Source organism: Sander lucioperca, chromosome 21 (genome assembly GCF_008315115.2).
Source record: "Sander lucioperca isolate FBNREF2018 chromosome 21, SLUC_FBN_1.2, whole genome shotgun sequence".
NCBI classification, from domain to species: domain Eukaryota; kingdom Metazoa; phylum Chordata; class Actinopteri; order Perciformes; family Percidae; genus Sander; species Sander lucioperca.
The window spans coordinates 11,746,309-11,759,315 of NC_050193.1; the positions used below are offsets into that span (position 1 = coordinate 11,746,309).

Genomic DNA, 13,007 nt, shown 5'->3' on the forward strand with positions numbered 1-13,007 from the left:
GAGGTCCGTGACTCGAGTCTGTTCGGTGTGTCCCGTGCCGTCGGCCGTCCGAGGAGCCGTCGGCATTCATTTGGGCCGACCCGACATGTTCAGTCGGGGACAGGGCAGTCGGGACTCACCCGGAAATGGGGAGCGGATGAGCCGCTCAAAATCTTTTAAACTGACCTTTGTCAATCTGAAATGAAGACAGATTCAGCAACTGCACGGCCTATTTCTCGCTTAAAATGTTTTCAGAAACACGTTTCGGTGAACTATTTTAGTACAATATGAGATCATATTCTGAACAAGCCGCCATGACAGTCTGGCTGTGAATTTCCGGAGAAAAAATAACCACGTGACGCCTCGTCGTTCGTCCAATCAGCTGCCGGTTTTCATTTTCTGGGAAATAATCAGACTGTTAATGGAAACAATACAGAGCAGCGCCACCTGCTGGTATGGAGACGTAATACGTTTCGCACACGCGCAGAGCGTACGCTCAAGTCGGCGTCGCCTCAGTGTGTTCTGAGGCATTTTTTGGACCTTGGGACCCGACTGATCAGTCCGACTGGCTTTTCTGCCGACGGTCGGCCCGTCTGGTTGGTGTGTCAGGGCTCTTAGGGTGACCTGTTAGAAAGATACAGTGTCTAGCTTTTAGGGCTTCTCTTTTCATATGTGACAAACAAATGCATTGTTTAATGACAAAAAGATTGCGGTTCATTTTTAACCCTACCACTGTGAAATCTAAAGGTTGTATTTTTGGAAAAACCCTAAACAAGCAGTTTAACCATAAGCCCATTAACATGTTGAACAATATCTACAATGATTATAAAATAGCTTCATGGATGTCTGAATTCCCACCACATTGGCTGCATCCCACTACTGTACAACTCTACTACTTTAGTGAATGTAGTAATGTTTGGTTTTGAGAATTCCAATACAGCAAATTAAATTTTTAGTCCAAATAAGCCAATCAAGCAAGCGAGACAGATCCCTTGCAGCTTAATCCATGACTGCTTTATTTGACAGATATTTTTTTTAAGTACAACACTGTAACATAATCTGTAGTTTCACTGAATAATTTCTTATCTTAGTTACATCATATAGAGCATTATTCCTTGCTTGAGTCATAGTATATTTAAAATGGAATGTATGAAAACTACAGTATGTGATAGTATAGTGTTTTGGATAGAGTGCATAAAAGCTGTATTTATAAGATCCCTCTGCTATCATATTAGTCTTTCTGTGTGTGTGTGTGTGTGTGTGTGTGTGTGTGCGCACTTTCAGTGTGCATTGTATTTATTTTTATTAAAAAGCATCTTGCGAAGTCTATTTACCCATAAGTAGACACGTTACGTGTTGCCATGGTATTTCAACCTTACTAAGCATATGTGGGTGGGATGACGTACATAACTTATACCTCTCTTCTCTCATCCTCTTGCTAATATCTTGTTTTTTTCTTTCCTCCCATACAGAACTGCCTCCACAGAGTGGCCAGGGAGCCCAGTATGATAATCCCCTCTGGGGACACCTACCAGCCAACAGGAGTGCCACAAGTGCTGGATCTTCAACCAGTCTCAGTTGCTGGGATCAACTGATCATTGACCAGAAGAACACAGAGGCTTGGCCTTCTATTACCCTCAGCCAGAGCCAAGCCCATCCAGGAGGATGCCCTTTGGACACTGACCCTGGTCACCTGACCAGCAGCAGCAGTAGTACTAGTAGTAGTTGTAGTACAGTGAGTATGGCCACGGGGGCCAATAGCCAGACAGGCCATTTTCCTACCAACCACCTTAGCAGCAAGGCCAACAGTGGGCCCAGCCCTGCCAATCATACTGGAACCAGCATGCTCAATAGCCAGGCCAATCGCAGCTGGGGCTCTGGGCCTGGACCCTCACATTGCCCCCCTCAGTCCTCAGTGGGGAGTGAAGGGAAGAATGATGGCCCAGTGGGGGGAGGAGGCAGCAGGGGCTGGGGGGCTTCATCATCCTCCAGTACCAACTTTAACTTGAACCTAAACCCTAATGCCAACCCTTCTGCCTGGCCCATGTTGGGGCATGATGGTGGTGGCACAGGGGGAGGCAGCTCAGGGGGAGCCAACACCATTTCACCTCCTCAACCTACACCCAACCTCTGTAATCCGCCTGGCCCCCCACCAGCCCAGACCAGCACATGTACCGGAGCCAACACTAACAGCAACTCTTCTGGGATTGGCAGCGCCTGGGGTAACATAATGGCCTCTGACACATCAGAGCCACACCGCTCCCCAGCCATGAATGTGTCTTTCAGTTCAGAACCTCAGAACCTTAAAACTGATGGACCAAATCACACTAATAAGCAGGAACCCCCCAGCCCTATCCGCAACTTGTCTGGCTGGGGTAGTTCACCTGTAGGCTTGGGTTCCATGGGCCAGACCCCTCCAGGGGGCCCACAGGTCAATGGAGAAGATGGTAGCTCAGTATGGGGTAACAGTGGTGACTCAAAGGCATCTTCATCTGAGGAGGCCCCAGGTTGGGACTCTGGCTGGGGCCTTGGAGGAGGCGGAGCAGGAAACTCTGGAGGCTGGGGTGACCAGTCTGGTGGAAACTGGGGGAAGCAGCGCACTGAGGAGGCCCAGGGAGGCTGGGATGCCCCCACCTCTCCTCCCCAGGAAACACAGGATAGTCCTTGGAGCAGAGCTGTGAACAAAGCTGGTGCAAGTGAAGGGAGCAGTGACAGCATGGAAGGACATCCCAAGCAAAGAGACCCCCCATCCAGAGATAATCCAGCTCCTCTGCTACCTGCCCAGGATCTGGACCCCAGGGTGTTGTGTAACACTGGCTGGGGACAGACCCCTGTTCGCCAGCACACCTCCTGGGACATGGACAATACTAAACACAAGAATGATGCAGCCGCTGAATCATGGGGCTCTGGCCCAACCACTCCAAGCGATGCCCAAGGGCCCTCCAACAGTAACATGGTCCCCTCTCAGAGGACTGACCCTGGGAGCAAAAATGATGTGCCTGGTTCTCAGGGATCTTCAGGTTGGGGTGGAAGCATAACTGCCAACAACCAGCCTAGCTCTGGTTGGGGAGAACCACCCAACAACATTAAGCCCCCAGGTGGCCCTGGTGGCTGGGGGAATCCTCCAACAGGAGGCCCCACCACCAGTATACCCAAGAATGGGGCTCAATCCTGGGGAGAGGAAAAGTCAACTGGGTGGGATGATTCTCGCAACAAGGCAACATCCCAGAGCTGGGGAGAGCAACCCAAGGCATCCCGCAGCTGGGGCAATAGTGGAGGGAGCAATAATGCAGGGGACTGGAGAGAACCAGAAGAGAGCAAAAAAAGTCCCACCAACCCAGGGTGGGAGGGAGAAGCAGGAGGCTGGAAGGAAAACCCACGAGGCTGGTCTTCTTCAGGACCTGGGATACCTGCAGCTGGAGGAAATGGGGGCTGGGGAGAGCCAGTGAGTCAACGTCCCAGTGGCCCTCCCCAAGGTTGGGGGGGCAAGCCTCAGGATGGGCCCAGTGGTAGTAGTGGGGGAGGGAGCATAGGCTCTTGGATTGGATCAGGCTCAGTGAAGCAGGGTGGAAGCTGGAGTGGCAGTAAGAAGGAGTCCTCAGCTGAGCCTACAGGCTGGGAAGAGCCCTCCCCACCTTCAATCCGACGTAAAATGGAGATAGATGATGGGACCTCAGCTTGGGGTGACCCTGTTACCTACAGCAAGTCAGTCAACCTGTGGGACAGGAACAATCCAGGGATGTCACAGGCTAAAGTTACCACTGGAGGCAATAACCCCCCAGGCCCCAACACCAACAACAACAACCATCCCCACTCTCACAGTCACCCCTATCACGGGCCGCCTGCACCTTTACAGAACCACACCCAAAACTCCCAAAACCCAGGGCCCACCAGTGGGCCCATGGATCCTGTTGTCCAACACCAGTCTGGACCATCTCACAACAGGGGCCCCCTGATAGCTCAAGGTGAGACATCATAATACTCTAATTTTGAAATGTGTAATAGTACCACATACCCCACACCTATCCTGTTAAGCCCAGTTGGTCAGATTAATTCACTCATAGTTTAAAGATGAATTAGATTGTCTCAGATTTTAAAGGTGATTTTATTTCACATATTCAAAATCTAAATTATATTAATTTCACGTTTTTCTGCATTTGTCTTTTTTACTGTTCAAAGTAAAGGTGTCAAACATAAAAGCTGTTGGGTAGTTAGCACATTGCAATGTTAAGTTCCAATCTCTTGATCCACTTAAAGGTAAAATCTTGACCTAGTTTGCCCTCCTTTGGATTTACATCTAATCGATTATCCAAATGAGTTAAGCAGTGCCAGCCCTGTCCATCCATGAGGCTCCTCACATTTCACAACAACAGACACGTCTGTGTGGGTAACTCTGGCAACCTCTCATGGGTACCCAAAGGAAGCACAAGAATGCTGTTTACAAAGTGCCTTGTGAAAATAGTGATTCACCACAAACAGTTTGAGAAGGATCGGAAGTGTGTGATTATATGGGAGCCTCCATCTGTCAGTTGATGAAGGGAAGAGGTGGAGCAAGTCCCTAGGAGCTGAGTGCTGTCCCTCACTTGACCCTGTATGCCAACTCCACATTAGATCCATTTGCTTCCCAATAACTAATGGCAGTGGTGGAAAAATATTATGTTTGTTCATCACAGTAGCCGTCTTTGGAATAGTATAGTGCTTCAGACAGTCATACTAGAAGGTTGAATGTTCATTATAATTTTGGAGCAGCCTTTAGGACTTGACCTCTCCCTGGAGAGAGAGCTAAGCTGAGCCTGGCACAACCCAGGCCCAGAGACGGTGCTGTCTTTCATGCCAAGAGGTTCCAGGCTGCGCCAAATCTTAAATGGGTGTCTTCTCCCTCTGTCAACCATCCTGCTAAGCCAAGGCCAGGTTTCTGCCTTCCTGCACGAGTGGCCCTTGCCACTCCAAAACAGAAGGATAAACGGGGTGATGGTGTTTACCAGAGGCTCAGTTAGATTTAAGGCTCAGTTAAATAACAACAAATAAAAGAGAATGTAAGTATGTTTTTGTAGGCCTATCAGTTAAATGCATTGCAATTTAAGCTATACAATTATTTATATTTATAGTCATCAACATGTGGAATCAGAAGAGAGAGAGCCTGAGTGTCCACACGTTTTCTATGAGAAAGAGCTGTTATGAGGGCTCTTACATAAAGTAAATGAAATTATTTAATCTTCAATTCAGCATTTTGCATTCAAGACATAAGCATCACAAACTCTCATGTTGAGCACAAAACTATGTCAACACAAGCCAGCACAAACTACTTAACCCAACGCTTCATACTTTGCCTTTTACCTTTTGCCTGGCCAGTAAATTCAACAAATCGGTAACAAAGCACCATAAAGTTTGATTGTGAAATGGCATGTGAAAATGCAGCTAATTTTTTGACAGCTGTATTTCTCAGTGCTTCTGATATTTCTGAAAAATGCAGACAATGACTAATTTGTTTCTCTTACTATAATAGTTTTAGTTTATAATATAATATATAAATAATTTGGGCGCCTGAATAGCTCAGTTGGTAGAGCTGGTTGCCATATACAGAGGTTTACTCCTCGACGCAGCAGGCCCGGGTTCGACTCCGACCTGTGGCCCTTTGCTGTATGTCATTCCTCCCTCTCTCCCCTTTCCTGTCTTTAGCAATCCTGTCAAATAAAGGCCTAAAAATGGCCAAAAAATAATCTTAAAAAAAATATATATATATATATAATTATTTTAGGTTTTCATAATATATCTTTCTGCCTTCTTATGAGAAAATCTAAAAACAAGACAATCGAGACAAAATGCTGATAACTTATGATTGTATCCAAAGCATGATTTTAGATGTTGGTAGTTGTTGTTTGAAGTATTTATATTGACAGGCCCTTGTCCTTGTGTGTCCTCCAGGTTGGGGAGACATACCTAGCTCCCACACAAAATCAGAGCGCTCTTGGGGGGAAGCTGCACCCGCTCCGGTCAGCGTTGACAATGGGACGTCTGCCTGGAGCAAATCTACCGGGAGCTGGGGAGACCCAGACAGCTATGGCAGAGGCAACCCTACAGTGACGTCTGCATCTTGCAAACCTGGTAAATAGCTTAAATCTGTATGGTTTTACAAATTAGTGTTTACTAAATGTGTGAACCTTTTTTAAGGAATAATGACATCACATGTTTGCTCCACTGCTGAAATAATTCTCTCCTGATGAGTCAAGTCAATCTTGAACATCAAGGACATCAATATGGTACAAAGGAAGCAAGAGCACTGGAAATTGTACCCCTATATCCACACTGACCTCTAGTGGCCGGTCCAGATTACTTTTATGTAGTAATGTGCAACATGTTAAGTTTTAAGTTTATGTAACCAGTTCTTATTTTCCCAAGGTTGAATTTTGTCACTTTTATTTTCCTGAAACTAAAAGCTCACTAGCGAAAGGACAACTGGCTGAATGCTTAACTTTAACTTGAACCAGTTGGATAGAGTTAAATCTTCCAAATGAAAAAAATCTTATACAGTCAAAGTTATTGACTTTGATAAATTATTGTAAGTAAAGACTAACATAAAGTTATTACTTAAGGCGTGTCAAAGTATGTCCTCAACGCTGCTTGGTTTACATCCTCTCTTGTGATGTGTTTTCCAGCCCCCAAACCTATGCAAGACGGATGGGGAGGTGGAGGTGAAGAGCTGAACTTGTCGGGGGGTCAGTGGGATGCTGAGGAGGGAGACATGTGGAACAATGCTGCCTCCCAGGAGAGCAACTCCTCCTGTAACTCTTGGGGCAATGCATCTAAAAAGGGCCCACAGAAGGTATGAAGCAGGGCTAATTACATACAGAATAGTCCCTTAGTCCTTGAGAAAAAAATATGCAAATTACATTTTCATAGTAAAATATTATTAAGTTAATTTGTTAATAATAATTTTGTGTCATCAGCTCTCCCAGGGAAAGGTCCCAGGAAAGCAAGAAGATGCCTGGATCATGAATCGTCTCATCAAACAGCTGACAGACATGGGCTTCCCTGTGAGTTGAAGTGACACTAAACTGCACTGCTCTTTGTCAATTCTCAGAAGTAACATTGTGATTTTTTATTTTTTTTATTTTATTTATGTATTTCTTTTTACTTTCGATCAATGACGGTTGTTACAACATACTATTAAGCATTTCCCTTTCATAGGTGGTAAATTGAAATGAGTGTGTAAAGTCTCTGTGTAGAATTTAAAAATGTCCAGCTTTGGTCAGAGCGAGTATCAAAAAACCCACTGTGGCAGACAGCAATGCACGCCTGTATCTGCTCTGTATCATCTTTCAAGACTAAAATTCTCCCAAAAAGCAGAATTAATGATCATTTTGCCAGAGATTGTTCTTGATGGTTGCTTTTGTCTTCTTTATTTGTTTTGTTGTTGCATGTTAAATTAATTCTAATTAGTTCACTCCGAGAATGATGGTGATTAAACCTGCAGGTATTAGTTGATTAATTTAGTAGTCAATCGACAGAAAATTAAAGGGCAACTATTTACAATTACAATTATAAACAACTATAACAATTTATCGTTTTGAGTCACTTTTGTTTGAAAAAATAGCTAAGGGTTGTGAAATATTGGTTGGTTGGACAAAAACTTGACATTTGAAGATGCCATCCGGGGCTCTGGTAATTTTCTGACATAATATTAATAATTGAAAATAATCGAGAGATTGACTAAATGGTGTCATTTGTATCTGTAACATTAGTCATGAAAAGGGAAGTTTGAAACTGCATATTGTTCATACGCTACACTTTTGGTGATGATACGTTTCTGCATTACTGATGCTTTCTGGTTTATTCTTCAGAGGGACCCAGCAGAGGAGGCTTTGAAGAGCAACAACATGAGCCTAGACCAGGCCATGAGTGCCCTGCTCGAGAAGAAGACAGAGATGGACAAGCGGGGGATGGGGATAGCCGGCCACGACTACAACAACGGGCTCATCAACAAGCCCATGAGCTGCCCTCGGCCTCCGCTTCTTTCCAAAGACCCCTCGTCAGATCCCCGCTTGCCCTTCATGGATAAGGTAAGTCTTACATTTATATAAAAATAATTGTGCATGTGGCCGGGTTGGTCAGTGGGTAGAGCAGGCGCACATATACTTGGAGGTTTATTCCTCGACGCAGAGGTCCAGGGTTCGAATCCGACCTGTGATGATTTCCTGCATGTCTTCCCCCTCTCTCTCTCTCCCCTTTCTCACCTAGCTGTCCTATCGAATAAAGGTGATAAAGCCCAACTTTAAAAAAAAAACAAAAACTGTGCATTAAATAATAAAATAAAAAATAAATTTTAATGCTGGTTAGCACCATACGGTATGTGGTGTAGAAAAATATTCAACTGGAGTGTTTGAATGGTATCCCTGGGAAAAGCAATTGATAAAGAGAGGTTCCATATTAAATCTAAATCATCAATTTTAACCCTTTATCAAAAAAGGTTAAGTTGGTGTTTAACAGATAATAGTCTACTATCCCCAAACAAATTTAGACATTTTAAATGTGCCTTAATTTCCTAAAGTATCATTGCCATTTTGTTGTTGGTAAGGGGGGATGTATTCTTGGTGCACAGGAAACGCCAAATCAATAATGTCTAAACCTCACACCCCCTGCACTTTGCAAAAAATGACATTGTTTTTGGCATCATATTTTTTACTACAACTGCTTTACATGATGATGATCACTTACCTTGCATTGTCATTTTGTGACATGAGCTGAATTTGTCTGTTGCAACTTTAGATGAAATATTTAAGACATTTCAAACAGATAAATCTACATCATTATGATTGCAAGACGTTTTAAGGACATGCTGGCACTCTGTTGATCATTTCTGTTGACTCTTTGTTTGTCTAGCAGATGCAGAGTGGAATGTTTGGCAGTGGTGGAGCAGTACAAGCCCGGGCCATGCAGCATCCGCAGCCGCCTCCTCACCCGTCAGTGCCGCCTCTCAGTTCCTCTCAGCCTAGTCTACGGGCTCAAGTGCCTCAGTTTCTCTCCCCTCAGGTATATACACACACATATATATAGATAAGCACACACACAGCCTCATTTCTCACTTACTATACAAACACATTACTAGACAAAGCATTTTAATTAATACAGTGATACAGTATATCTTTTATTTCATTTGTTATGCATCTGTTTAGACCTATTTGAACTTGTATATATCAATAAAGGAGCTGATTATTTTTGCTTTTTGGACCTTGATACTACAAGCTGATATGGAACTTCATGTTTACATAGACAGTGTATGCACCAAGCACAAACAGATGGTCTGTTTTACATTTTAATTGGGCTAACAAATTGTTTTTAATGTGTTTTTACTTTGCCCACAGGTTCAAGCACAGCTCTTACAGTTTGCAGCAAAAAACATTGGTCTGAATCCTGCACTTTTAACCTCACCAATAAACCCTCAACATATGACCCTTCTGAATCAACTTTACCAGCTGCAACTGGTGAGTCTCATTTAGCCTTGTCTGCTTTAAGTTTTATTAGATACAATTACCTGCAGTAGAGCACACATGGCAAATATCTATAAAGTGCAAATACATACTATGTTTTGTGTACATATAGATCAATTTTATTGCATGCCATTTTTATTTCTTTTGTTTACTTTTGAGTTATTACTGGATATATAGACACATAACATCTTTTGACACTGAAACCATGCTTCTACCTGACAGGCATACCAGCGTTTACAAATTCAGCAGCAGATGTTGCAGGCGCAGCGCAACGTTTCTGGCCCCATTCGACAACAAGAGCAGCAAGTACGTTTCCCTCTTAACCTTAAGTTTCCCCTTGTTTCCTGTTCTCTTATTACTCACTCACAATCACTGAAAAATCGTACATTTACTGAGTTATAACTATTTTACCTAAATAAAGCCGATTGATTGAAGACATTCCAGGCCAATGTTTATTTCAGTTATGTGTAACACCTGCACATTATAGATCCTAAATAGGTCTTCATTGTGATGTTGTCCCAGGTTGCACGTACAATCAATAACATGCAGCAGCAGATCCAACAGCACCAGCGTCAGCTGGCCCAGGCCCTGCTGATGAAACAGCAGCAACAGCAGCTGCCCCCCTCCCACTCGGGCCTGCATCATGGCGGGTCCAAATCCACCCTGGATTCATTTCCAGGTCACCCCCAGGCTCCTGGCCTCCCTGACCTGCAGACCAAAGAGCCGCAGTCATCTCCCAACACCTACAGTCCCTACTCTCTCTGTGAGTGCCATTTACCTTTCTCTTTTAATGGATAATAGGTAACAATGGGCTAAACCTCTAGGGCTTGTGTAGTAACAGCTCTCTGTCTCCTCAGCTGGACTGAATCCAAACATGAATGTAAACTGCATGGAGGTGGGAAGTCTGTCTATGAAGGAACCCCCCCAGCCTCAATCGCGCCTGTCGCAGTGGACGCATCCCAACTCCATGGAAAGCCTCTCTGGAAGCTCCTCTCCTCTAGAGCCCAACCTGGGCAAGCATGGTGAGAAAAGAAAGGGCATCCTGAGAAGCCCCCACTGATGCAAAGTTTATATTTATGATGACAGATCATTAACAACAATAGCAAGGTCTTCCTTTTTCTAAATTAAACCTCAATACAAGTTGAGATGAGTTCACATTGAGTCGCTTTTACACCAAGGACCAGATGCAGACTATGTTTTTCATTGAAATAAATCCCAAACATGTCCCACATTTCAATAATTTTAATTTCCCTTTTTTCAGGTGCCAACCTGGGCCTCCCTGGTAAGCCCCCTCAGCTGGAGGACTCTTACAGCCCCTACAACATAATGTCCAGCTCAGAGTCTCCTACCAGCCCCCTTGTCACCCCAGACAGCTGGGGACAGGGCAAGACCAGCAATGACAAGATGGCCAATGGGACCAATATCAACTGGCCACCAGGTTAGGAACACTGTCAACCAGTTTGTTTCATCGAGTCAGCCATGTTGCCGGCTACTTGTGTATTCAAATAGTTCTGCTGTATTCCTCGCTCTCAGTGTATAATTTTTCAATTATGTGAATGTATGTGACACTGTTATTGATTTACTATGTCAGAAATAGGAGAACTGGCAAGTAAAAGACAAATCTTACCGGAGCACTTTTCATTACTTTCATACTGGAACACTTTTCAAATCACTTTTGCATTACTGAAATATGGGATATACAGTGCATAATTACACATGACTATTATCACTTCATCTATAAACAATTAAAATATAGTGACCACCTAGTTAAACTTTAGCTTTTGCTGGATGGTAGCAGTTAGTTAATACAGATATAATGCTATTGTAGGAAAAAAAACAAAAAACATTTGCAAACATTTTAATTTTCAGAGTTCTGCCCCGGTGTGCCCTGGAAGGGTCTCCAGAATATTGACCCTGAGACTGACCCTAACGTGACCCCAGGCAGTGTCCCCAGCGGGCCCACCATCAACACCAACATCCAAGACGTCAACCGCTACCTGCTGCGGGACAGGAGTGGAGGTGAGAGCAGGTTTAAAGAGTTTTCGAGCTGAAAGGGCTGAAAACTTGTCTCAGTGAGATACTAAGTAAGACATTTTTGTGTAGTGGTCCTGAATATTTTTTTATAAAACAAGCTGTGTCCCTATGTTTTAAGTCCACTAAAATTGTCTGATAGTATCGGGCAGTTGTTGCCACCAGAGAGCCTGCTTCTTATTCTTTTGTTCTTCATTTTCCTACTTTTGACTGTTTTTATGACCATTGTCATTTACCAGTTTATACTCTTATCTTCTTTACAGTATAAGCTTACTATCATCATTTGTAGTGCATTTTTCCTTTACTCCATTTTCTCTTTCTGCTATTTTTTTCCTTATTTGTTTGTGTTTGTCTATTTGTTTGTGTTGATGGCATCGGCTTAGGCTCCTCTCCCACTTCATCTCAGAACGAGGCTCTGCCTCCCTCCACTGATTGGCCAGTCAGTGCCTACACTAGCTCATTCAGTCTGTCGTCCCCGGAGACGGACGATGCAGGTACATGGTTTATCCATAACCTTCTCCCCCCACATTGCAGTGGCTGAATCACTGCAAATCAACGTTATCCTCTCCCTCCTGTTATTGTAACAGCCAGTGCCTCAACCACTCATTACAGAACCACATCTCTCCTTTCCATTCAAGCTCCTGATTAAATATGATCCTCTTTTGAACTCTCTCCCTGTCAACTCTGCCTCTCATGCAGTGCATATTTCCCCTGTGGTGTTAGCGTATCTAGTGTATCTCCTTCTTCCTTGTGTGTGGCATGGGAAGTGCTGTCCTTTGGACAAATATTAAATAACTTTTAAGTCCATTTTAGCTCTACAGGACTTCCTCCTGTGGGAGCAGTTGTCTTTCAGTCACTTGGTTCTGCAGGCCAACCTTTCCCTTACTCTTTTCCATTCAGGTAAACTGTCAGAGATGAAATCTACTTGGTCTCCAGGCCCCATTTCTCACAACCAGGGCTCTCTGTCCCACGAGCTGTGGAAGGTCCCCCAGGGCCCCCGGAGCAGCAACACAGCCCCTTCCCGACCCCCACCTGGCCTCACCAACACCAAGCCTTCAACCTGGGGGGGCAACTCCCTGGGTCTGGCCCAAGGCTGGAGCAGCTCTTACACCTCAGGTAGTCTCATAGTGGAATATACAGTAAATAAGCCAAGTTTTTTATGCTTCCATCACAAACATTTTCTATCTAGATAAAGAAGATAACAAACATAGTCAAGCAGATGAAGCCATTTTCATTTTTGTCAGTAGCCCAGTGCAACTTCAAACCCCTAGGATGTAATGTAATGACAAATAAATAATTACTAGATTACACAAGACAATTACACCGGTTTATTGGTTTTATTTGTAGTTAATGAATAGATTAAACATTCTTGCAGTTCTGTATGGAATTTTGCACACCTTTTGGCAGCAAAGACATGTAGACATATGACATATAAGGTGTTCTTATTCTTTATATGAAAATATTGGGCATAAACAAAAAGTTGAGACATACCGCATAGCTAATACACAA

At 43.9% G+C, this 13,007-nt stretch overlaps 1 protein-coding gene across 7 annotated transcripts in view; it reads left to right on the plus strand.

Moving 5' to 3' along the window:
* The window catches only part of tnrc6c1 (trinucleotide repeat containing adaptor 6C1), a 45,440-nt gene that overhangs the window by 25,497 nt on the left and 6,936 nt on the right, over positions 1-13,007 (plus strand). For 4 of the 7 annotated variants that reach the window (XM_031312334.2, XM_031312336.2, XM_031312339.2 and 1 more), the window contains 14 exons: positions 1,452-3,944; positions 5,905-6,084; positions 6,636-6,802; positions 6,927-7,013; positions 7,821-8,039; positions 8,860-9,009; positions 9,342-9,461; positions 9,690-9,773; positions 9,990-10,230; positions 10,325-10,489; positions 10,729-10,905; positions 11,337-11,486; positions 11,882-11,992; positions 12,399-12,614. In XM_031312334.2, coding sequence (XP_031168194.1) covers positions 1,452-3,944; positions 5,905-6,084; positions 6,636-6,802; positions 6,927-7,013; positions 7,821-8,039; positions 8,860-9,009; positions 9,342-9,461; positions 9,690-9,773; positions 9,990-10,230; positions 10,325-10,489; positions 10,729-10,905; positions 11,337-11,486; positions 11,882-11,992; positions 12,399-12,614 — 4,560 coding nt within the window. The remainder of the gene's footprint in view (positions 1-1,451; positions 3,945-5,904; positions 6,085-6,635; positions 6,803-6,926; positions 7,014-7,820; positions 8,040-8,859; positions 9,010-9,341; positions 9,462-9,689; positions 9,774-9,989; positions 10,231-10,324; positions 10,490-10,728; positions 10,906-11,336; positions 11,487-11,881; positions 11,993-12,398; positions 12,615-13,007) is intronic. The other 3 variants (XM_031312337.2, XM_031312338.2, XM_031312335.2) reach the window with 2 other exon arrangements.